This window comes from Corvus hawaiiensis, chromosome 2 (genome assembly GCF_020740725.1).
Source record: "Corvus hawaiiensis isolate bCorHaw1 chromosome 2, bCorHaw1.pri.cur, whole genome shotgun sequence".
Lineage (NCBI taxonomy): Eukaryota > Metazoa > Chordata > Aves > Passeriformes > Corvidae > Corvus > Corvus hawaiiensis.
Genome location: NC_063214.1, coordinates 96,446,359 through 96,472,133, shown reverse-complemented (window position 1 = coordinate 96,472,133; position 25,775 = coordinate 96,446,359). Strand labels below are relative to the sequence as shown.

The window sequence follows — 25,775 nt, the reverse complement described above, 5'->3', positions numbered from 1 at the left end:
TAAGTTATTACTGTCTAGTGGGATCTTTCCTTTCAAACTTGTGTCTGGTCAGACCTGACAACACATCCTTCTCCAAGTATAAATGAGTAGGTTGGTTGAAAGTGATAAAGTTCTGTTCTTTTCTGCCCTACTGCATTGCTGCTGATTGATTTGCTCATGATAAGAAGCTATGATGCCATGTCTAATGGCTAATAGAGTGCCTTCCTCTTCTCTGCTAAACAAAGCAGGGATCCTCGCCAGAAAATATGCTTGGAATAGTCTTGCCTCTCTTTCATCTTTTCCTCTGGGACAGTTCTATCTTCACAGTTTGGTCACAGATGTTGCCACACATGCAGATTATGAGACTAATGTGTCATCTCCTTATCTGCTTAGGGAAAACATAACATGACTGGTCAAGAATAATTTATAAAAGACCTTGGAGAATTGGACCTTTTTCATGTTAGTCCTCTGAAGGATGGTGTAACCTTAGCTACCCTGTACTTGGTTTTTGCACCACAGCATATACCAACAGTACTCAGTTTATTAGTTTGACGCAAGACAAGGACCAAATAAAACAAGAGTTAAGTGATTCAAGGCAGGCTAGGCAAAGCCCATCCCAGCTTCAGAAGGATAGCTGAATAGCTGAACACACTTTATGGCTCTACAACCTCTCCTGCATAAACGCCCACAGACATTCTCACCTCATGCAGTTCAGCCTGGCTAACTCTCACAGCTCAAGCCTCTCTGCTCCCACTAGGCTCACAGTGAATGAGCCAACCTAAAAATGCAGCAGCAAAAATATGTCATCACCAGATAATATTCCCCAATTCTCAACACCTCATCATTTGCTCCAGCAGCTATTGACACAAAAGCCATATGGCTTTCAATTTATTGAGTCTTTTCTTCTAAATGTTTCCTGCTGACCCAACTTTGCTTTCCATTTTCTGTTGACCAAGAGTTTTTCTAAAGGTCACAACTCAGTGTTCTTTCTGTGGTACCAGAAAGAGAAACCCTAGCAATAAGAATAGCAGCCACCATTTGCTCTGCAGCTGAGAAGATATGAAATACTGATGTAAGCACATAAACCCCCCACCCCCTGAAAAAAACACAAAAATCCAAACCAAAAAAGCAGCCCTCCCTCCCCCCCCCACCCCCCGGACAGTGTAACCTCCACATCAGGCACAGGCTGAGTCATTGTGTCCAAATACCAGAATACCGAATAATCTCAGTACAGGTAAATTAAAAACTTGTATGTAAATATTTTATTCTCTTGTATTTTGCAAATCAGAAAGCAGTGTTTGGTAATAAAAAATAATACAGAATTATTATTTTTATTCCAGTCCAGACTCATATATTACCAGGTTTCCCACATGACAGATGAAACCGTCTCTTACAGTCTAAAGACAGCATTCACTTTCAGTATATTCTGTACTTTTGACTTATTTAATATTAGTCTTCTGAACTATTTACAAATATATTACAACCTTTAAACCTCAAAGCAAAGAGTATTTCAGTAATCCATCTGACATAAGGATCAGTAGCTTCTACATAACTTCAGTGTTTAAGAGAAACTATACACGCAGTGCGGTAGATCTGAATAATTTATATCTTTTAAAAAAAGAAAAGCATTGAAAGTTTCTGAGTATAAAACTTTCGCATTGCAGTGGTACCTACTGACCCTCCTTGACTGGAGGACAGGAATGTGAGGTGATGTCATTGTGCTTGTAGAGAGCCTCATCTAAGTCCAGTGCCGTGTTGCTCAGCTTGAGGGTCATGCAGCCGTGGTAGGACGCGGTGACCGGAGTGGAAGTGACAGGAACGTCTGTCAGAAACGGGAGATAAATATCTCTGACAGCTGCTTTTAAATAAATACCTGCCCTACCTAGGCTCAGATAGCTATCACTTCAACGAATTCAAGCTCACCTCTTTCCATGCTAGGGTTTCTACCTCCCCCTGCCCCTCTTTCCAGAAGGCAAGAGCACAATCCCAGACGTGAGGAAAACACCATCTGTTCTGGTGCTCAAAAGCCCTTCTCCCAGGCTGAACCCTTCCTCAGCTGCTCTGTGTCTCTGAAAGGCCTCCAAACCTGATGAAACCATGAAACCTTTGCTGCACAGCAGCAAGGCTTTGCTGCAGTGGCACAATGTGCTCACATGGCTTTCCAGCCCCATGTTTTCCCCCCCTCCATCTCTGAACCCTCTGCTTTGTCATTAGTGGAGAGGTTAGACCTTCCTCTAATGCTCTTTCTCTTCAAAACAGTTTCCAAAAGATTGTAGGAAGAACTTTATGACAGGAAAGCACTTCCCATATGCAGCCTCTACCACTTGCTGGACTCATCTTTACCACAATTTTGCTGTGTATAAGCACAGGGAGGTTGCCGGCCTTCATCAGCAAGGTGCTGGAATGCATCAGTTGAATTGGTCAGACTAATGAGACTAATTTTTACTGTGGAGATCCACTGGTGACGTTCTTTTAATCAGTTTACCAGCGGCAGAAAACAGATGGCAAGGAAGAAGACACTAAGCACAATCCAATAGACCAGAGGATATTAGTCAGTCTTAGTACTAACTTCTGTAATATCACATACACACTGATTGCAAACAAATAAAAAACCCCACACAGTAACATAACGACAAGAAAATCAACATGAGCTGTGTCCTCTACCGTTCCCCAAAGGTCATTAGTTTATTTACAACCCAAAGCTGACCCAATCAAACTGGTTGTGCAATGGAAAATAATAAATGTCTCAAAGAATATTTAACAGTGATTCAGGTAGCTAAATAAACCATTTATCTTTACATCGAAGCAAGGACAACTTGAACAATAGGTTGTCCTGTTGAGCCAAGATTATCTGAAATTTAAAGTGTTCTGCCTGGAGATATGCAGGGCTGATGTGATCAGACACAGTTCAGACAGTATCTAGGACTGAGTGGGAGAGAGAACATTTATGGGAGATCTGTAAGCCACAAAGAAATACTATAAATCTTTTCAGCTTCCTGGATGAGAAGTACCATTGCTCGGTAGTTGCTTTAACTAATGATGTTACCTCTCCATTTACCAACGTTCATCTGCAAAGTCTGCTTAAAGGAATGCAGCATCTCTGTTGTAATACCTCACATGAATGTAAACTAAATTTTGAGTCAGAAGAAGTTGAAGTTGTGGCTTAACAGCCTGACGACTCGCCTAAGGAATCAAGCAGATTGCTGTTACATGTGCCACAGGGCTGACTGAGAGACAGTGTGGGCTTTCAGATGGATTTGTAAGAGGTTAAAAAAATAATTTTTTTTTCTTTGTGTTGTAGTTGTAAATCACGCGAAATATTTAATTTTCTGTTATGACTAGAAATGGATCTGTCCAAAATGTGGTTATGTAAAGATTTGGAAGCCTAGTTTAAAGGTTCCTTTACCTGGTGGAATGCATATTTCCTGAAAAAACACCTATGCATCACATAAATTACATCATTTAGGATTTACAAGAACTGAAAAGCCTATAGAAAATGTAATAAATGTCTACATGTTCCCTTTTATCTGTTGAAACTCTAAGTAGTATTTCTTCCACATCTGCAATATTAACTGTGCTTAGGATCAGACATATTACATATTTGGACCCAGAATTCTTTCTTTATTTGTGGCAATGGAATAAAGACGTGAAGTTTGACCACTATACTGTTTTTTCCACAGGGTATGGAAGCACGGAAAAACCAAAAACTACGTAATGTTTTCAAAATCTGAATGAGCCAAACTCACTTAGATCTGACCATTCGGTATTGTTACTTAACCCAGAGTGATTAATCCAGCTGAAGTGCTGAAATGTTTATTTGCTTGGCAAATAACAGGGTTTCTCATGCAAGCGCTGGGTTCCTCTCAATGGCGAAAGCAGAGCACTGGCAGAAATTCCCGTTGCTACGCACAACAGATCAGAGAGAGGATAGCAGCTAAACCTACAGCAGCCAGCTGAGTCTGAACTGCCACAGCCATGGTATCTCACACTCAGTTCTGGCAAATCAAAAACGGTGCTGCACCAGCACAGGTAGTCTAAGCAAACCATAGAGAATTTGGGACAGTGACAGAATGGGATGATCACCTGAGCTGTGGAAGTCTCTGCTGTGCATCTGAGAGCTACTTAAAAGAAAGCAGGTGACGTCTCTTGCCTGTGCAATGGCCGGCTTGGATAATTCAATCTGAGACTGGAAAATGCTACGCTGGGGATTCCAGCCTTGTTCCTGCCAGTGTGTGAACGTGCCAGAGTATGTGGCCTCCCCTTTCAGGTGTGACTGGCAGCCATCTGCATCATCAGCATAAATCCTCTGTAAACTCTTGCTCATGGTGGGGACAGCCTCACCATGTGTCCTAGTACATGTGGCACCTTAGCCACCCTGTTCCAGCCTGACTGCTTCAGCACCTACCAAGAGGCCAACATTTGTGCCTCTCCCTTGCTTGGGCAAGTAAGGGCAAGACTTTGCTTAGCTGCTGGCATCATGTGCATCAGAAACTAAGTGTTTCCTTAATAGCATTCCTCAGCAGAAGGGACAGATAAACCTGTTCAGCCAGAACAAGAAACAAACTCCCAAACTTGGCCAATATTCATGATTCAGGTGAAAGTTTAATCTCACAAGCTCAGAAGAGAGGAGCAAACTGACCTCCCAGTAGAAACCCTGTTGTTGTGGAAAAGACAGAGAAAGTATAAATGGTGTTAATCCCTTGGTTGTGCCCTACCTGCCCTCTGCTGGGAGGCAGTCAGTTAACTGTGTTGTGCTGTGATCAGTTCAAAGAGACCATCAGCCAGGGAGAATCACCACACTAGGCTTCCCAAGGTTCAGGTAAAGCAACTCGAGTCCCTAGTACTCCCCTCAAGGAGTGCTGCCATGGGTTCATTACATTAATGAAGCACTGCAGGAACCTGCAGTCCAGCTCCTATGGATTTTACCAGGTTTAAGATAATAACCCAGCTTATAGCTATCCTTCAGATAAATCATTCCTATTGTTGAACAAGTAAAACCTCCTCTTTCTATTTTTGCCTCCAGCTGTCCTCAGAAGGACACAAACATTCAAGGAAGGTGCAACTCCGTATGTGTTGTGTGCCTGCACTGCAGACAAAGCCTGCTCAAGCAGAAACAGGAGTCTCACAGCTTGAACAGAAACAGTTTTCCTGACTCCCAGCTCAGCAAGGTGGTCCATGGTACAAAACTGGAGACTCACCTGGCAATCCTCCCACGTATGTCTTCGTTGACTGCAAAGAGCTCTCCAAGATGGACAGACTGTCCTCCAACTCAGAGATGCTTAGTTCACTCTCTCCTGCTACCCCATCTACCCTCAGGGATAAGTGATCTTTCTTGAGGAGGATGTCTATAGAGTGTTCCTTCTTATCACAGAGATTTATTGCCAGTCTGGACACAACTGTGTTCTCCAAGGCCACAATGATAAACTGAACAGCAGGGGAAAGAAAGAAAAACAGGTAGTGAGCAGAAAAATACCTAGCCACAATTACTAGTACCAGGATGACCCCAGTGTGGCCTTTATTACAAATATTTTGCAGAGCCTCCAGAGAATTAGGCTTATTATTATTGCTGTTTGTATTCTGAGTTCATTTGCATAGATGAAAAGCCAATGAATCAGTGGGACTAATTTTTGAAACCATGTTTCCTCAGAGAGAGCTCTTAGTGGGGTCTTGCAGAAGTCATTATATTGCACTGGAACCAAACTGACTGGAGCTGCTGTACTATAAATCAAAATTGGCTCATGAGATTTAGAGAAATCCTCCCTAGTTTACCCTTGTGGAATGCCAGAATCTAGCCATCTATTATGAATGCCATCAAATAGTAGCTTCAACACTCCACCAAAACTGGCCTTTCCCAGCACCTTCCCTACACCTAAAGCCTGTCTCTTGGCTACCTTGGGACAGTTACTGATAAGCGAGAATGGAAATCCCTGGTTTATGGCACTAAACAGTTTCTGTGCCAGAAAAAAAATGTATGCCTGCATTCAAGAGAGCAGTTCCATCTTTTACCTAGGCCACATTTGCAAAGAGCCCCCTATTAGCAGCTGACACATATCTCTAAGAGGCAGAACTTCGGTGCCAGTCAAGTACGGTTTATTCAGACCATGCTCTGAACAGGTGGGACAAATAAGGAGACAGGCAGCAAACCTGACAACTGATTTTGAAAATGACTTCCAGTTACCAGGAAACAGCAAGGAAACTTCTCTACAAAAGTACTTGTACCTGACGTTTCAGTTTCTTTGTGGAGTGATAGTCAATCAGAGACAGTGATAGAGGGACAGATGCTTCTTCTGTAACTAGGGCAAACAGCACACCAGTATCTGTTGCTGGTTGAATTACAGCATTTACTTCGATTTCCCAATTTGTCTTGGTTTCATTTCCAGAAGAAGGTTGCACTACAGAAAAGAAATGCATAGGACAATGTATCAAATGGGTAAGCTGTTCAATTTCTCTCTGGAGAAGAGCATAGGCAGATGAGCATCTGGAGAGACTGCCACCTTTCTTTTATTAAAAAAAATATAATTCCAAAGCACCTGAACATAAAATCAGTCAAGAAAATGGCATCAGTTTCCTCTTGCTACCTTACGCATTCTGCTGCTTTTCAGAACGTCAAAGGATAACATTAAGCTTTTTTTATCACAAAGAGTCAAATTCTCATGGCTGCCAATCTGACACATTCAAAGAACTTCTGCAAGATAGGTCAATCAGAAACCAATTTTTGAACCAGTCTGCCCAAAGATCATTGAGAAATCTAAGTTGAAATTTGACATGCAGGAAACATTTCTATGAAAGCCTGTATTAAACTCAAAAATTATATAAGCATACTACACTCATCACCTACTCAAACTCTTCCTGATGACCAACCTCTCAGAAGTGTGACATGTTTTATTTCACCTATTGAACCCTGAATTAAACTTTCTGATATCTTCTTACTCCCTCAGTGCCCTTGTAATTTAAAAGCTAATGCAGGCTGTAAAGAAAGATCTCAATCCTGCTCCTGCAACCTCCCTTCACAGGAGTATTAGCTTTACAATTCACCACATCTTGAAATACAATAATGCATTCTTTATAAAGCTTACCACTACAAAGCAGAAAAAATAAGAGAGAGAGAGAGAGAGAGAGAGAAATTGTTTGGAAAAAAAAAATGCAGGTGCTGAGGCCTTATCTCAGCCATGTGCTGTCATCTGCACTTCACCTGCACTTTAGATGCTGCCTTGTCTTTACTTTGCAACTTTTGAATCCATGTGCTAAGTAGTAAGACAAGACACCTGGTACTCCCTAATTTACAATGGAACAGCAGAAAAATCTATATGACGCTGAAGAGATGGCTCCTGCAGAGCAGACTTACACACCACACTGAAATAGATGGTCAGCATTTGTGTGGGTTCAGAAATACTGATAGCTGATTACACAGATAAGCAAACACAATAATCTAGAACAACAAAAAGTGCCTTTCTGAGTGCTACATTAGGACGGACAAGTTTGGTTTGAAACTTATTATTACTGTATGCCAGTTTAATTGGTTTCTATCAGAAATATGCTTAGTGCATTTGTCCCAAGTGTAAGTAATGACACCCCATGATTAAAAGTGAATCCAAGACAATAGACCATATTAATTTTTCTGTCTATCCTAAACTCGAGACACAGCAGGATGGCTTGCAGGTCTCCCAGCTGAGCAGAAAACAATGGTAAGGACTGGACGCAGAAGCACCTAAGCTGCTGACAGGGAGATGTAAAGCCTCTAAGGCTGAGGATGAGCTGGAGCCAGTCTGGCTGTGAAATGTACTCCTGGAACGACACAGAGAGAACCTAATCCATGCTGTGCATATTTTCACTGGCTTGAACTATCATATATAGGCCTTCCTTAGCTATGAATCAATCACAAGTTTAGTATTTTCTGCATCAATCAACAATGAATCTGGCATACATCTAAGTTTTACACTGTTTATTAACCAGGTATGGTTAATGGCAGGACACCAGGTCAGAAATAAAAAAACCCAGCCAACTTACTGTAAGTAAGATTAAACACAGCAAAACCTCGGCCAGGATAGAAAGACCCTCGTCCTGCTACAGCAAAGCACTGCATCTTTTCATTCATCTTTATGGTCTCCTGGATAGAGGTGTCCTCCCCATTCAGCCAGTTCCACGCCCGCATGCAACCATCCAGCCGAGGGTTTATCTAGGAAGATAAAGCAGTGTCTTATGCCTCAAACTATTGTTCAGTGAAGAAGAATTGGGTGCAAAGGAATACTGAGTTATATTATGATACTAAACAGTAGAAATAATTTCGACATGTTATGCACATGCAAACCAACAGGCAGCAACCCCAATCCTCCAACCCCAAGCACGTGAGCGGTCAGTATTCCCCAGGAAACTCCTGAGCTCAGCTTGTCTCCACAGGACAGAAGGGCACTAGCTAGTGCAGGTGCTGATTTGGTTGTATTGATTCTCTAAGTTTCTCTGTGTGTTGCCCATCATTAGTACAACTTATTTCTAAAGCTCCGTAGCCAAAGCTCCGTAATTCTGCATTGCAAATGCTGGAAACTAACTTGAGGCTGAAAATGCAATCCTTTTGTCATTGCAAACAGCCTGCATGACACACAAGACTGACATTGGACCTGATCATGGTATAAGTTTTTGGGTTCTGGCTCAAGGAGGGGTGCCTGCACCACAAGACAGACACACCACTCCGAACACACCTTATACCTTCCAGCTTCTAGTTAGGCCATCTGGTACCAAACATCAGCATTAAAATATGCGTCAGTGTGTAAAGAGCAAGCTCCTTGCAAAGCCTCTAAATCAGCACCACTACTCCCAATTAACTGAAGGAGAGACAGAATTAAGTGTCTGAGCCAGGATAAAACCCTGAGGAGTTTTTGGCTCTCAGTCCTAGATTCTGACTACACCTTGAGCTTACTGTTCCCCACATGCAGTGGCCCTGAATGACTTCTTGTGAGGCACAGGAGCTGTGAGGCTCAGCTGCTGCACTCCCAGCCACAGAGCCACAAGCTTGTCACCTCATTTAGGAATAAGATGCAAATTTGGATTTCAAGGTGCCAACTCTGCTTGTGGTGGATGTTCAAACCAGCCTGAGAAGCAGCTATTCCAGAAACACAGCAATCATCCAGTCTCACCCAAGGAATGCCTTAACTTTTATTCATATGCTGTATGTTCATATTCATATGCTGTTCATATTTCCTCCTCAATTAGGAGGAAATAAAGAAAAATAAGCTTCTGTTTTTCCTTGGGTCTCACTAAACTGAAACAGCAAACACAAGCAGCAAATTGTGATACGTTGTACGTGAAGCAAAAATTTTGGTCGCAACACAAAAAGTGCCCCTGATGTTGGTTCCAGACTTAGCAGGCACAGTGGCACCTTCACACAGCAGCGTGCCCACCAACCCCTCCCCAGGCCACTCATGCTCTCCAAGCCAGCATGACCACTGTGAATTTTGTCATGTGCTCCAGTTTTGCTGTGCCCTAATTCTGCAGGTGGGATACATCTCACCCAAACTTACCAATTTAAAAATCTGGAGTCTCAACTTTGCTACTGGCTTAGGCTCCTGCTATAGTCAATGGACAGAAAGCTGTATCCAGAAGATGATAATTCCGCCTGTTTCAGGGCAGGTTGAACTTCTCTAAGGAAGGACTGACATTACCCCAAGAGAAGAGGAAATCAAGCTCTTCAGGCATGCAAAGGAACACAAGTGATCATGCTATACTTACTGGTAGAATAAGGTCCTTTGTTTTGAAAGGAATGCCTCCTACTGTCAAATTCAGCTGATACACTCCCTTGTCTAGAGTAAACAGGTCCCCTGAGACAGCTATTTTCATAACTGCATCCCTGTTGACCTTTATAATCAAATTTCTTTCGAGTTCCTCAACAGAGATCTGAAAAAGTAAAATTCCAAATTGAATACTTAAGTATGAAAAGAACTTAGTGTCTGCAGCCTCAGGTACAGGACAGACCCCAGTGAAATCCCCAAGACAAATAAATATTTTCAGTCCCCAAACCTCTTTGTTTACCTTTTAAGTTACATTCCACCTTGATACGTAAATCTACTCTAGAAAATAGTCTGTGGTTACCCTTATTGGTGAAGACAGTCCAGCTACTTCAAAACAGCTACAGAAAAACGTGAGTGGATTAGCTACATGACTTTTGTAGGTTGCTTTATGCAAAATGTAGATGCAGTAATGAGTTATTAATGAGAAACTTCCTATTGCAACTGCATGTGAAAGGAAAAGCTGGAACAACAAACAAGATGTCTTTTGTTGGATCAGTGGAAGATAACACAGAAGCCTCCCAGACCCAGTCTTTGAATACCGACCTCTGCAGAAAGCACAACAGATGATGTAATTTTTGAGAGGGTAATAAAAATGTGTAAGGCAATAACTTTTCTCTCAAAAAAGCATCTGCAAGTTTTCCCTCCATGTCTCCAAAAAGCTACTTCTAGGAAGATTCTTTTACCACTGAAATTTCAAAAAAAAAGTCATCCTTTTGATTATGACCAGGCTTCACAAGGAAGCACTATAAAGCTTCTGTGGAGGGAGAGGTGAAGCCCAAAGCTGATGCACCAGACTGCTGAACAGCAGCCAAGATACTGCTGCCTTGGAACCTGGGTCCTGCTACCAACAGAGTGTTCTATGACTGTAGCAGAAGACAATCCCAATCTTCCTGTAGAGCAGAAGAAAGGAACACACCTCCACTATTTCATAATCTTCTTCCCACTTTATGACAGATACTCCACCTACCCACTCTTCATCTGTACAGCTCTGTTCCCTGGGACACCCAGATGCTGCTTCCATCAGTGAGCTGCTGTACAGAGCCAGTTAGCTATTTCAGAGGACATTTAGGCATGTCCTTCCCTCTCCCTGCTAGCTGGCCAGGTCTTGAGCACCCTTCTCTCTGCATTTTGACTAGCTGTCCCAAAATCGCTCTTATCAGCTATTCTGAGCTCTTGTTCTGTGGCTATAGCATAAAGGAGGACAGGGTTGAGCAGGTTTATACCTGGGAACTCCCTTTGGATTGCAGTCTTCAGTAATGAAGATAAAGTGAATTTGATAGTTGAAAAGGTTATTCACAGACTTTCCTCTTCTCACGAACCTTTTTTCTTCTCTTGTGGATTCCAGTATAATCTGGAATTTATTGCTACATACTGTATTGCTACAACACTGTTTACACCTGGTGTGTTGCTCTCTGCCATATCCTACAGAACATGAATTTGTCTGCAGCTTGCTTGTTTAAAGTAGCACCTACACCTCCTGACTGCATCCCATGGAGACACAGAAACCAGTCTCAAAAAGGTAAATTTTGGGTATTGGAAAGTTTTAAGGCCCATTCAGCATGTGGGAACATAAGCCCAGATGCCCTGGCAGCCACAGCCCAACTGGCTGAGCTACACAGGCTATGTAGCCAAAAACTCAAACAGACGCCTCTGCTCAGTGCCGTGGTCACTGCTGCCCTGATGCTCCGAGGTATGGAGTGCCACAAGGAGCTGGCACAGACCATCTCCCTGCTCCTAGCACAGACAGTGGGCAGACACAGAGCAAATGAGAATCAGGAAAAGCTGGCTGCAGCAGTGCCCATACTGTGCTTCCTCTGTGAAGAAATCCTACTACTTACAGGGCTACCAGAATTCAGAGCCTTCTAAAATTTTCTTAGATGGTATAGCAAGTAATAACACAGACATTAGAAAAAAGTATATTCTGAGTTCTCAGCTGCATCTGATCTTTAATACAAGCAAACCCAAATCAGTGAAAACTTCCATAAGAGAAGGGGTTAATCCCTGTGGCAATTCTAACAGATTCCAGTTTAGGAAATTACATTCTGCCTACTTCACAATGCCCTCTGGCTGTTTAAACTCCTGCTTCTTATAGTCAAAACTTAATTGCTGGTGCACCACCATCACCTACAAATCAAAAGGGGAAGCATTTCAGTAGTTAGCATCCTGCTCCAATTCCCTGCTCTTGTGGCAAGGAGAAGCTACTTGCTGCCTGCCACCATGACCCAGGGACATTCAGGACAGCTCTCATAGCTAAGGGTTCCCATATGGTTAGCCATAAGGGCAGTCAGCTTTGTGTTTTGGATTCATGCCCTGGATAGTTCATAGCACACAGCCAGCAGTTTGCTGAAAAGCAAGTGGACAGCACTGAAAAGGGACAGAACTACAGTCAGCCACAGGGCTAAAGCCAAATACCAATCTTGTAATTGCTTAACTTTCAGCCCTGACACTTTACAGTGCAGGTAAGTTCTTATTTTTGCTAACCAGACTGTGTCCTCAGAGCAGTACTAAACTGAACACTGAAAATAAGACAAAATGATGACTGTTTTTGGAAATGCAAAACAAACAGAAGGCGAGTGCATTCTCTATTATCATAATTTAATACATGCCACTTCATCCAGCTGGATTACACACAAATAACCGCATTAAAAGTCTTTCCTGAGGCTTGCTTGTGTTTTCAATGCTCGTTCAATGGTCATTTCAAAATATCTTAGGAGAGACTAACACCAGAGAAAATACCTAGCTAGAAATATTGGCCTGAAGTTTTGAAAATGCCATCGTATTTCTGTTGAAGTATGCAACTTTTGCTCAAGCGACGAGAACACTGCTGGTGGTTTTTCATATGTTTTGCTTTTAAATAACATTGTTTTTCCACCTGCTGAAAGTTAAAAGGTAAAATTTCTGTTTTCTCGCAACCCATATGAAGTTCTCTCCAGTATCCAAAGTCCTCTGGTTAAGATCTAACCAAAACCAAGGGCTTGATTCTGTGCATACTGAAGTCCAGACTAAAGCTCACAACTGCACTTGAGCCTGGACTGTGACCTCTGAAGATTGTTGGGGCTGTGCTTCATAGAAGGTGAGGCTGCAAAGTACACACAAATCCATGATTAAAATGAAATGTGTGGCTACATGCTTTGTAATAGGAGACAGATAAAAAGAAATCCGTAAACAGGGCTCCCTGAATTAAAAACCATGCCAGAAAGAGAAAAAAGGAGAAAGGAGGGAGGGGATAAAATGTAGGAACATGTTTATAGTTCTATCACTCAACCATATAGATTAAATTGCATTTAGAGGTGTGCGACACTAGATGTCAAGCAGAAGAGAGCCAAGTACCTCTAGGGTGAAAGCAAGAGATAAGAAAATACAGCAGAGAAAGGAGAAATCAACAGCCCGCACAGCAAACCAGGCAAGGTCCCAAGTCTCAAAGGTGTCAACCATGAAGTCAAGAGACTAAAGGCTTTTTCCTACTGCTGCTGTTCATCCATGGGTAAATCCTTCTGCTTTGGAGCAGTCTTTCCCTTTGGGAGGCAGTCACCAGAGCTATGGCCACTGACCTGCTCCAGGCACACATTCCTGTGCCAGCACTGCATGATGCCCTCTCCTCCATTTGTGCCATATTATCTATGCCTCTGGCAGCTGCCCAGCCCTGCTCAGCCCACATGCAGGGACACCTCTGCCCCTACCCCATCAGTGTGGGTCCTGCCCACCTGCCTCACAGAGCACCCACAGCTTGGTCTGTACTGTCCCAAAAAGCCCTCAGGAAGGATTTCTGAGGGATTTACACAATCTCTCGGAAAATGCTCAGGGTGTGTTGCTGCAGAAACTCAGCCAGGCAATGTCTTGGTTGGGATGATACCTGGGGATAAGAACCCTGACGCTGATAACTGGCAGGAGACCAATAACCCTTGCCTAAACATGACATGTGCTTTTATCACACTGCCTTGTCTCCCTGAAGAAAGAAAATACATTTCAGCTGTGTCCCCTCAAACTAATATGGGGTAGTTTGTAATTATCTCATAATGAGGTCTGGAACTTAACAAGTATGTTAGGTCCTGTGTTAAATGAATTAGCTTGGTAACTGCTGATTTTTGTGACTCCCAAGTCACCCCAGTAGCATCCACTCTGCTTTTCACATCTTCTGTCACCATCCTCTCTTTGCAGGCAATTACAATTGTCGTATTTCAATCTAGCAGAACAACTCCTACCATAAAATTCAGTAAGAACTGGCTTGAAGCTATTCTTATATGTAAAGATACAGCTTGTCACACATTTTATCTACAGCTTCACTGAACCTCTACAGTTCTCCATTTGGAATCTAAAATTGTTTCACTGACACAAAAGGAACTAAACCAAACATCACCTCATCTGCTGAAAACATTACCAAATGTCAGTAGTTGATAGTGAATGTATTCAAGGACTTCATTATTTATTAATTAGAATCAAATTTTTTCCCACCTTGCTTATTTCTTTAACGTATAATTTTGAGTTTTTATATACTAAAAAATGTAAACCAGCAAATGATTCACAGTTACCTGTATCTGCATTTGTCTCGTATGTGAGTTGAGAACTTCCCACCCACTCCCCAAGAGGCACATCAACTTAAAAGTTAAAATAACTAATTAAGTAAGAAAAAATGAAAGGAGAGGAAAAGGCAGAAGTGAGAAAGCATGTATAAACTGCTCGTCTAGTGTAGATCATACTGCAGGATGTTTTTCATCATCCTGTCACAAATGGTAACAACCATAATGCTACCCAAATCACCAGTCGATATTCTGTGAGAGTGCCAAGAGGAACATGAATCCTTCCAATCCGTACAATCTCATGAGGTTGCTGGGATTACAGTATCAGTAAACAGATGTTTCATGGGTTACAGTGGTAGTGCTGGGTTGACAGTTGGACTTGATGATTTTAGAGGTCTCTTCCAACCTTGATGATTCTGTGATTCTCTAATAGACCCCAGTATCTTTACAAGGGAAACAGTCTATTTTGTATATAAACGGGCCTGAAGACTTTATAAAAAGGATACTGTAGCATAAGAGATTTGTCAAGGCCTCAGACAATCTGAGCCCTGTGACTAAACAAATGAATGAATAAACAAAAGCAACGACACCCCTTCCCCCTCCCCCCCCCGCCCCAAACACACTTGGAAACTTTCTTAAAAGAACAGAGCTCCTTCCCTCTTACGCACTTCCAGCCCTCACCCAGAGGACATCTTCTTGAACTGACGTGAAGTCATCATAGCCCTACTGCATCTCAAAGGCACTGGTTGTGCAAGTGGTTGCTCTGGTTGTGCAAATTAGAGATGCAGTCTATATTACAATGGATATAAAGCATAATTCAATTTTTTGGGAAAAATATCCCATTCTCACCTTAGAATGTATAACATACTGGCATGCATTTAATGGATAGGTAGGTCGGAAAAGCACTTTCCCAAGAGTACAGAAGATCTATCTGCACTTGAGTACATCCCACACAAGCCAAGAAGGAGTAAGACCTCAGCAGGGCTCTGGACTCACCGTTTGCCACATGCCATGGTTGATAATTGGTCCGGTGCTGGTCATGCGACCGATTCCATTGTATTTCAGCTGCAGCTCTAGCCGTCCTTTGCGCAAAGCCAAGACTATCCATGTGCTGTCTTGATGGCCTCCAGCAAAGAAAAGGATACCTTCAGGATCAAAGGTTCTAAAGTCGAACTCAGCCACAAGTCTGACCACACAGGTGCCAAGAAATAAATTAGTTATGCAGAGTTAAAAAACCACAGAGTACTTTCCATACAGATAGCATCAATTCTAGCAGCTATAAAGCTCTATTAAAATATACTAGCTTTTAATGCACTCCTAAAAGCCTTAAGATGTGAATACAGCTTTTAAAATATCATCAAAAATAGAGAATACAATACTATATTTCAGTAGTTATCCTAACAGCTCTGTGGTCAAGGCTACCTTTCTCAATTACTGGTTTGGATAATGTTTAGCCTTACAGAACTTCATAATCCAAGCAACTAATATGAATGTAGGGTCAATTATTATTGTAACAACTCCCTTGCATGCATCAAAGCCACTCAGAGCATTTGACTGTCATTCTAAATTGTCCTCACCTCGTCAGTTGTTTCCTTTTGAAGCGCAGCCTGATAACAGGTGTGCCGCTGAACATCCTCCCCAGGTGTAAGGATTTAATACTCCTTCCAACAGCAAAAGGCACACATGGTATGATGTTCTGTAATCAAAACATATTTCTGAGTGCTTATTCTCCTCACATAGCAGAAAGAGAATCAGAGAGTGCTGTAAAGTAAAGGTCTGTTCTGCAGTTACAGCAATGAATGCTGACATACCTCACATGTATTCATGTCCTGAGAAAGTTTCACTCCCCCTCTGCCATCACAATGACAGGTGTAACTCCCTGGTGAGTTGACACAGGTCTGTTCACAGAGCTTTTCTTCACATTCATCTATATCTACACAAAACCAGTGAAGAAGAGAGACAAAACCACTGAGTTTGTTTAAACATGAACCATCTTGGGCTAAAAAAGCATTTTTAGTGCTGTGTTGTAGCACCTTACACTTGAGCATGCCCAAGTGCTCTGTGCCCTGTGCCATATCTTTACAGGAGAGAAGAGTTAAAATCAGCATCTGCACAAAAGGAGGAGCTGTTGACTCCCTTGAAGGCAGGGAGGCCCTGCAGAGAAACCTCAACAAATTAGAGGGCTGGACAATCACCAAATGGATGAAGTTCAACAAGGGAACTTCAAGTTCCAAGTGCTGGATTGTGCACTTGGGATAGGGCAACCCTGGATGTATGAATAGACTGGGGAGTGAGAGGCTGGCAAGCAGTGCCACAGAAAGGGACCTGGGGGTCCTGGTCAATGGCAAGTTGAACCTGAGTCAGCAGTGCCCTGGCAGCCAGGAGGGCCAACCCTGTCCTGGGGGCATCAGGCACAGCATCGCCAGCCAGGCAAGGGAGGGGATTGTCCCACTCTGCTCTGCACTGGGGCAGCCTCACCTCGAGTGCTGGGGGCAGCTTTGGGTGCCGCAACATAAAAAAGATATTGAACTATTAGAGAGCATCCAAAGGAGGGAATAAAGATGGTGAAGGGCCTTGAGGGGAAGCCGTGTGAGGAGCAGCTGAGGTCACTTGGTCTGTTCAGCCTGGAGAAGAGGAGACTGAGGAGAGACCTCATTGCAGTTACAACTTCCCCGTGAGGCAAAGAGGAGGGGCAGGCACTGATCTCTTCTCTCTGGTGACCAGTGACAGGATCCAAGGGAATGGCCTGAAATTGTGTCAGGGGAGGTTTAGAGTGGATATTAGAAAAAGGTTCTTCACCCAGAGGGTGGTTGGGCACTGGAACAGCTCCCCAGGGAAGTGGTCACAACACCAAGCCTGACAGAGTTCAAGAAGCATTTGGACAATGGTCTTGGGCACATGGTGTGACCCTTGGGGATGGTCCTGTGCAGGGCTGGGAGTTGGACTCTATCCTTGGATTTTTGTGGGTCCCTGCCAACTCAGCTTATTCTGTGAAATCTATTTTCACAGACAGATTCCAGCTGCCCAAAGATACACAGCAAGTCAGTGGGAAGGCAGGAAGCAGAACTCAACTACTTGTCTGCTGGAGCAGAGCCCTGGACTTTAACTTCTAGACAAAACCTCCTCCCTTCAGGCCCCTTCTGCTATGCCTGTACTGACTGGCTTCTGCTCCTTGAAGTCAGGGACTGCAAATAAAACCTGAGTTTCTCATTCACTGTTTTCTTTTCTTTTTTTTCTTCAGCTGTTTTTTATCTTCTTCACAAACAAATGCCGGAAAGCAAATTGTGATAGCCTACAGGGATCTCTTCAGGCAGAGTTTAACACTTAACGCCCAACAGGACTGGTTGGAGTGTGATTTGAGTCATTATGTTAACTTAGACAAAAGGCAGGGAACGATGCTGGTTTTGGAACACTTTCAAAACATAGTCTGTTGGGAAAGCTTGTGGCAGTGTAGCTAGCAGAACTGTGCATGGTTCCAGTACATGTTAAGTTCCTAGTTCAGAGTAATACCACAAGAGAGGTTTTGAAAAAACAGCTACTGCTTTGTAACTTTTCTTGTCCTATAAAGAGAGACAGCAATAGGCACAGATGCTTCCGAGCTTTCACCAGATCTTGCACTTGTTGAAAGTTCAAGAAATCTCACTACTCTGGTTTGTACAGCTCGATTCAAGTCATCAAAGACAACTGCAAACTCAATTAACTCAAAGATGACAGCAAGCTCGATGAACTTAAAGGTGACCGCATACTGCAAACTCACTCCCAACTAGGGAAAGGGAACAGAACTCCAGTATGTAAGCAGGATTAAAAAGAAATAAAAAAGCTTTTACTGAAGCCTGAAACTAAATTTCTGGGGTTCTACAGATTTAAATTATATAATAAATGCTAACATATTTCTTGAGCTTACCCTGACAAGTTTTTTTCACGTCATCGTACTTGTAGCCTGCATCGCAAAGACATTCATACGAGCTTATTAAGTTTTTACAATGAGCTTCTCCACAGATATCTGCTGATGCTGTGCATTCATCTATGTCTGCAAAACAAGCAATTAAACAACATGACTTCAGAGAAGTATAATCACTTTACTGTTTACACACCGGAGTGAGCTTAGGGCAAGAAGATCCCTACATAATTTTGGAAAATCAAAAAACCAGTATCTTTAAGAACCTACTTTTAGGGTTAGCTAGCTATAAGAAGTGACTTCAAGCTTCAAAATTCAGTTGGTCTTTTTTAGCTTAAGCCATTAACGACCATTAGAAAAAACAATGCAGAGTGAACCAGGAGAAAAACTGTAGAACAAAACAACTACCACAAAACCAAAAAGCCTCACTCTCCCCACTCAGGGGGACTGAAGCTGCAGGTTGAAAAAGCAACAGGCAGAAATTTGGGAGCAGCAGCATGAATTTTACCAAAACACTGAAGGAACACTCAGCCTGTAGCACTTCACAGATTGCTGTTCTGTGTCCCCAGACAGGCAGAGAGTAACTTTTCATACATTAACAAAGCTAAGATCTAAATCTGTTGGTCTGTAGTGGCAAAGGAGAATTGAAGCAGCCCAATCTGTCACAGAGAACAAGCTGTGCCAGAGAGATGTAGGGTTTCACCATGAAGGTAGGCAAAGCACTGGAAGTCCATAAAAAAACCTGAGTGTTTTCCTCACATGTTAACTAATACCCCGCAGAATCCTGGTGTTGACAAAACATTTGCAGTATATTGAGAGTTCAATATTTACTTTTGCTTTCTAGTATGTGTTAAAACTACAATTACACATTACTGTTGTTGATTTTCCCACGTATGAGTGAACTGGCTGAGTACCCTGTGTAGCTCAGTCTACAAATCAAGACAAGAGGGAACTTCTGTGTGTATGCTCATGATGACAGGAAACAAACATGGAAAAAAGTCAAAATGCAATGATAAATCTGAGCTGTCAATAACCACACTTGACAGTAATCTCAGCAGCTGGAAGGTCACACATTGAAGCTACAGAATGCTTATGTAGTAGTTCTCACAGTGCTCTAGGAGACAGTACTAGGGTATGAAACAAATGTGCACACACAGGAAAACAAACACATTTGTGAGCCATTCACCTGTCCATGCTGACTGGCACCAGAGGACAATTCAAAAGTGAAGTTGGCTCTTCTAAGTTGCTGCTCCCATTAGGAAGGGATACCATGTAATCTATACAGTCATCACTTTTTAGACTGGAAGTCACATAGAAATAAAACCTTGCTCTTTTTCTTTTTGCTGGTAGCATTTATAAGTTGTTCAGATCAGGTATGCAAATTGTTTAGAAATACGTCATCACATCCATCTCCAAGAGGAATATACCTCTTTTTTCATGAGATGCAGATAATTTTAACAGCCACCTGTTATTGAGTTATTGAGTCTCTGTGTCAGCATGCAGTTTCTTAACACTTTTAAAATCTCAGTTGCTAAAGTTTTGGTTATGTAAATTCATTCTGCAGTTTCAATCAGAAACTTCAGGTCCTCACTTTCTGTTCTCAGCTGGTATGTAAAACAGCTGCCAACCTTTGCTAGGGCCTTTCTACACCTATTAATATTCAGTTGCAGTGAATTTAGTAATCTGAATCTATCTGAATTCATTAGCTGCTGCACATATCCAAATTTAAAAAAATAAAATAAGAAACAGACAAAAGAAAAACAAATGGCTCACATACTACAACACTGTGAGGCTGGAAAGAATCATAACAACACATCTGGCCAGCACTTCCTCCTCTCAATGTCAGGATATGAGGACTGATCAACTAAACCAATTTAGCACAATCCAAGCCACAAATCCTCCATGAATCACGCCTGTGTTATGCTTTTGAGAGCATCATGGTCCAACTGCTGACAAGCCCAGGCATGTAGGCTGGCTGGAGCACTCAGCATAACCCCAGTGGAGTAAAGCTAAGAGGAGCTACCAGCAAGTTTCTCCTGGGCTAGGGAGCAGACCAGGACCGTTCAGGGCAACCCAGATCTCCGAAATACAGACACAAGTCACTAAGCACCCCCCAAGCAACCTGAGAGTCCCAGCAAAGCTTACCTTCGCATATTCTGCTGTCTTTAAGAGTGTAACCACTGTAGCATGAGCACCGGTAGCTGCCTAGCTTGTTGAGGCAGAGCTGGTTACAGCCACCATTCTGTGTTCTGCATTCATCAATATCTACATCAAAAGAAAGTGTTACAGTCAGCTTTTCACATCTGTAAACACTCTACAGGGTGAGAGTGAGATGGGCATTGGGAAGGAGAAAGACCAAACAAGAGACAGTATTACAGATGCAACAAATGGTTACAAAAAGCACAAAGATTTTATTCAAACACTTCATGCACATAAGCCGAAGATTGTTTAACTTAAGAAAAAAAAAAGAGGGAGAGAGAAGGAACTGTAACTGAGTAGTATCTCCTTCAACACTCTGAGAATACATGAGTATCTTTAGTCACTGTGGAGGCAAAGAAGCTTGTTTGCTGAAGCAAATTAGTTATGTATTTTATATCATAACTAAGTATTAAAATTATGTCATGGCCAGTAAGCCCAGGACAAAAGCTTTAAATAAAGCAGGAACACTATATTGTTACTATTACAGAACTCATGAGAACACAGAAAGTTCTAAGTTCACACATGCTGAACATTGTGAGCTTAACCGTGCTCCACTGAAGTTGGCAGCTAAAGCCTGTAAAATCCAGCAGAGCCTGGGTTTCACTCGCAATCTACCCTACCTGCTCATTGTGTCCCACTTGTCTATGGGACTCCAGAGTTAGCTGATGGGTAGAACAGCATGTCAGGGCATTTTATAAGAAAATAAGGAAATATGCTTCAGACTGATCAGTGTCTGAGCTCTCAAAGCCCACTGGATACTGACTGGCCTGCTTTCTGAATTGATTAAAAAAGATGCTTGAGTGATCCTCTAATCTCATCACAATATTTACATGAGAAGGAAAGGCCTGGTTCTCCTGCTGTCTTGGTTGCCACAATTCTGGACTGGCTGGATACAACTTCTAGACATTACTTACTATTGGCAAGCAAAAAAAGCAGTGGCCCTGACAGGAAGCCTTGCAGGCAGAAGAGAAAAAAAAAAAGAAACCATAAAACAAGAGGAGGGAAGATAACTTGTAGAGAAAGCTCTGTGGGCAGCTGGAACTTCTTGCACAAATAGTTTCTGTCTGAAATTCTCTTTTGAGGTGATGGAAATACACCAATGGAATATGTGGAAATAAGTGGACATGGAATAAGGTCCTACTAGCAAGGAGCCTTTAACAGACTAATTTTATCAGTTTGTGTGTCATCAGACTCAGACCTCAACTTGCCAACTGAAAGTCATTGTTCCCACTGCAGGGATGCTAGATGGGAAGATGGGCCAGCTTCTCTGGCTCTGCGGCCTGTGATCTGTTACACCAGGGTTCACAGCAGCAGCTGATGCAGTTCAGCTGAAAAGGCACTACAACTCTATTGCTGCTGCGGCTTTCAGAGGGGTGGAGCAGAAAGCTGGAATGTAACTTCTTGGATTACCTTGCCAAGACCAAGCTGAGCTCCACTAAAGTCATATAAAAATGCTGATGTGAAAAAACTACCTGTTTGATAGAAGGGTAAAGCACGAACAGTGTGTAATCCAGGTTCACTTCTGTGACTTTTGCACTGTGCAGCACAGTGTCAGTGACCATTTCAGAATACAACAGAACCCAAAATATCTTTGTTACAAGAATGAAAGATAATGAAACCCAATTACCTTTTTCACATTTTTTTCCCTGCCAGCCACGCTTGCATTCACAATAGAAGTCCCCCTTGAGATCCTCGCATTTGACGGTCCCTTCTTTGTGACAAGGATCGGGAGAACACTGGTTTGGCAAATCTGATTTACACAAGGAATAAAAAAACCAAAACAAAACAGAACAATACATTGAAGTCACTGACAACCAGGTGTTTCACTCTCATCAGAAGTTGAGAAGCTTAAACAGTGTTGGGGAATCACTCAGAAATACTTGCACCTGGCAAAACTGGAAGCTAATTCTCAGTGCTCACATGCCAAACAAGCTGTGCCAGGAATTTTGCAGAGCACATGCAGTGGAATTCATCTCATTGCAAAAGGGAGTGAGCTACCACCCCCATATCTGAAGGGAACATCCTGAAACAACTCAAAGGAGTTCATTTTTCTACTATCGCTAATTTTTGAGAAAACAAAAAGCAGTATCAACTAAAATCCTCAAGAAAGGATGGGTACTCTTTTCAATCATTTTTGGTAGTTCAACTGAGGATCTTACCAGGGCTGATAGATTTCTGGCTAGCAAAAGTTTATAAATGAAATTTTTGTTAGACCTTTTCTATTACACAGAATGAAAATAAAAATGAATACCCATACATAAACAGTCAAGGAAAGCAAACCATGAATCCAGTTTACAGAGAACACAATGTTCCTATGGGGATTTTTAGGCCAAGTTCCAGTATTTGGCAATGTGTTTTCTCATTGGAAAGAAGCAAGGGAGTAGTCGCCACCTTTTCGGAAGGATTGAAGGAATAAATCTCAAAGTATCATGTAACTACTGACCAATTGTAGTCACCTGCCCAAATTCACCTACCCACTTACCTGCAAAACACCCAGGGACAGTGCTTTGCAGAGGTAACTAAAGGAAGGATGAGAGAATACCCTTGTTTCCACAAAAAAGTGATTTGGTAGCTATCATGTAGTAGTAACCCGTTAACACCAGTGTTCTAGATAAGTGGTCTTCAAAAACATGAGTGCATTAACTGTTTGCACAACTTTAACCAGAAGGAACAGTGCAGAAGCTCATTCTGCAGATTGCAAAGCTCACCTAGTTCAAAGGCCTTTCTTTTTACATATCTCCTCCCACCATTGGAAAGTGCCCAGTGCGTACATTAAGTGAGCAACAGCAGAAAAGACCTGCACTGGTCTCCATGCACTGGTTCTGCCGAATCCAGTACAGACTCTTGATATTCTGAAATGTGACTTCGTAGCATAGCAGGGAGGCTTTTAGGAGGGGAACTGTTCATAAATTAGGAGCCCCATCAGACTTCTCAAACTGAGAGAAGTTAAGACTCCTACTTTTGCCAGGATTATACTTCTTCTACGTATCTCTTCTTAGCTTCCTCTGTGTGATCCTGAAAGTGACTGTCATGACAAGCTGCTTTGAAAGAACTTTAACATTTCTATGAGTGCAGGCAGTAGCAGCTCCATTTGATGTCTCATAAAGCACTGAACAGCACTCCTGTTTGCACTGACTGCCTCAGATTCAAATCTCAGGTGGCTGAGGTTGGCAGGCATCTCCGGAGATCACTTGTGCGACCTCCCTGCTCAAGCAGGGCCACCTACAGCTGGTTGCTCAGCACCATGGCTAGAAGGCTTTTGATTATCCCGAGGATGGTGACTCCACAAGCTCCCTGGGCAACCTGTGCTAGTTGTGGTTCACTCTCACAGTGAAAAAGCAGATTTCTGAACATTTCCAGATGTTCAGATGAAATCTTCCAGATGTGCAGAGCTGGGGCAAAGCTACAGCCAAAGAGGCCAGGCCACACAAACAAAACACAGCTACATGGGCTGTCTTAACATCCACCTGCCAGAACACCTCCCAGTAAATCACTGCCCAGCTGACACACTGCTGGAGGTGGAGGAGCTGGGGAAGGAGAAGCCAGGTTAAGGTGGTGATGAGCCATAATAGAGCTAGTCTGACCAGGATGTTTCTTTTCCTTGACAGATCAGAATCTGTACATTAAACAGAATGGTTTAATAAGCCAAGTATTTTCTTTTTCGGAGCACAAACCAAGCCTCCTAAACATGGCAGTGTTTTCAGTCATTTGATAAGCAAAACAAGTCAATAGGGTTATGCCCAACTTATCTGGCGTATCCACAAGTTTCTGATTCTTCCCCTCAAACTGGATTCTGACATGCCTTGCAGAGCCAGCTGGTAGTAACAGTGCCCAGCAGGATAACAACCCATGGTATAATCCATGGATAACAACCACAGAGATTTATATCACATCAGCACTGTGCTGATTATTTGCTCCCTCTTATCATGAGAGTTTGAGAACATAAGACACACTCCTATACTGTTCTGGTGGTTTCACAGCTGTGTAATTCTGCTGGCTTCATAGAAGGTGCTCCTGACTGAAACCATTGTAAAGAAAAAAATTGAGCTCATTTCCATTCATCTACATGACAGATTTTAGTAAAGCTGTTAAAAGTAGTGATGAACATGACCTTTTCATGTGCTTTGAGCTGTGTGTGATAGCACCTATGAAGCTCATAAATGCATACAGAGAATAGAACTACCAATTCCATCTTTGAAATCTGTATGGAAACAAGACCTGGCTTGTGCTTGCTGCCTGTCACTTTCAGTTCATCATTTTGTTCTGTGAATTTATTTTTTGATACCCACAAAATAGTTCATACTGAAACTTCATAAAGAGAATGCTAGGTTGCAAAGAATATTACACTTAGTAATTTAATAGTAAAAAGCAGGCACACGTGACCTAACAAGAATCTCATTGTGTTTTTTAAGGCCCCATGAAGCTTCCTTTCCCAAAAGTCCTGTACAGATTTCCACAGCCTTGCAGAACCAAATCCTTAATTCCTAGATGACCTGCAGGATCTCTTTTAGAAAAAGATCCAGATAGGCAGAGAAAGTACAGGTATCCGTGTGTAAAGTCAGCATCTGCAAAGCAATTATAAATACTCATTGCAGTCTCAGTGGAGATAGTACAATAAACAGAGTCCATAGAGGGCCTCAGGTCGCCCCAGAGCAGACACAGTTTGGTTGGGGGCATCCCTCTAGAATCAGAGGAGATTAACTCTCTTCTAACTCTGATGGGAATACTGCTCATGTAAGCACTCATGCTGGAAACACCTATCTATACACTGTATCTAATTCTCTGAATCTGGAGCTGAATCCTAGCTGTATAAACCTGACCTCAAAGTTTATGAAATTAGGAATCCTCCCATATTCTGTCTAAGCTGTCTAATCACTGTCATACTTAAAATTTCTACCTTATTTCCACCATAAAGTTAATCATCCCCCAGTTAATCATCCCCCAGCTCTTAGGCTGTTCAATGTCTTTGTATACCAGGTTAAAAGAACTTTCCACTACCTTGTTTTGAGAGGAGAAAGGCTGTTAAGAAACAAAATTAAGAAGCGTCTTGCAGGCACAAACCCATAGAGCTACACAGTGTTTTGGAAGTATCTGTGAAAAATTAAGAGGCACACTGGTATTGGCCAAGCACGAAGCCTGTCATTCTTCCAAGCACATTTCAGGCTCCTTCTCTATTACTTCTCCTGTGAATTGATGATGGCTAGCCAAAACTCAGCCATTTAAAAGCCTTTTAATATTTTAATGGAGGAAAATATTATCATTTTCTTTCCAAACCACTGCATGTGCAATGGGCAGAAAGCCCTACAAATAATTATTCAGCTTTTATTTTTTCAGATTTTTTCATCACTCCCCTTTAGACTCTCATTTCTGAGACACTGATTAGCTGTTTCGAACAAGTGT

The 25,775-nt window shown here is 42.3% G+C and overlaps 1 protein-coding gene across 2 annotated transcripts in view; it reads right to left on the bottom strand.

The window, feature by feature from the left end:
- Positions 1-1,226: 1,226 nt before the first annotated feature.
- GAS6 (growth arrest specific 6) overlaps positions 1,227-25,775 on the bottom strand; it is a 41,285-nt gene continuing 16,736 nt past the window's right edge. Inside the window, exons 5-15 of one of the 2 annotated variants that reach the window (XM_048327303.1) lie at positions 22,003-22,125; positions 20,322-20,441; positions 18,183-18,308; positions 16,090-16,211; positions 15,856-15,974; positions 15,275-15,464; positions 9,703-9,867; positions 7,987-8,155; positions 6,199-6,371; positions 5,178-5,403; positions 1,227-1,801 (exon numbers count right to left, since the gene is read on the bottom strand). In XM_048327303.1, coding sequence (XP_048183260.1) covers positions 1,650-1,801; positions 5,178-5,403; positions 6,199-6,371; positions 7,987-8,155; positions 9,703-9,867; positions 15,275-15,464; positions 15,856-15,974; positions 16,090-16,211; positions 18,183-18,308; positions 20,322-20,441; positions 22,003-22,125 — 1,685 coding nt within the window. In that variant the 3' untranslated portion in view covers positions 1,227-1,649. The remainder of the gene's footprint in view (positions 1,802-5,177; positions 5,404-6,198; positions 6,372-7,986; positions 8,156-9,702; positions 9,868-15,274; positions 15,465-15,855; positions 15,975-16,089; positions 16,212-18,182; positions 18,309-20,321; positions 20,442-22,002; positions 22,126-25,775) is intronic. The other variant, XM_048327312.1, reaches the window with a different exon arrangement.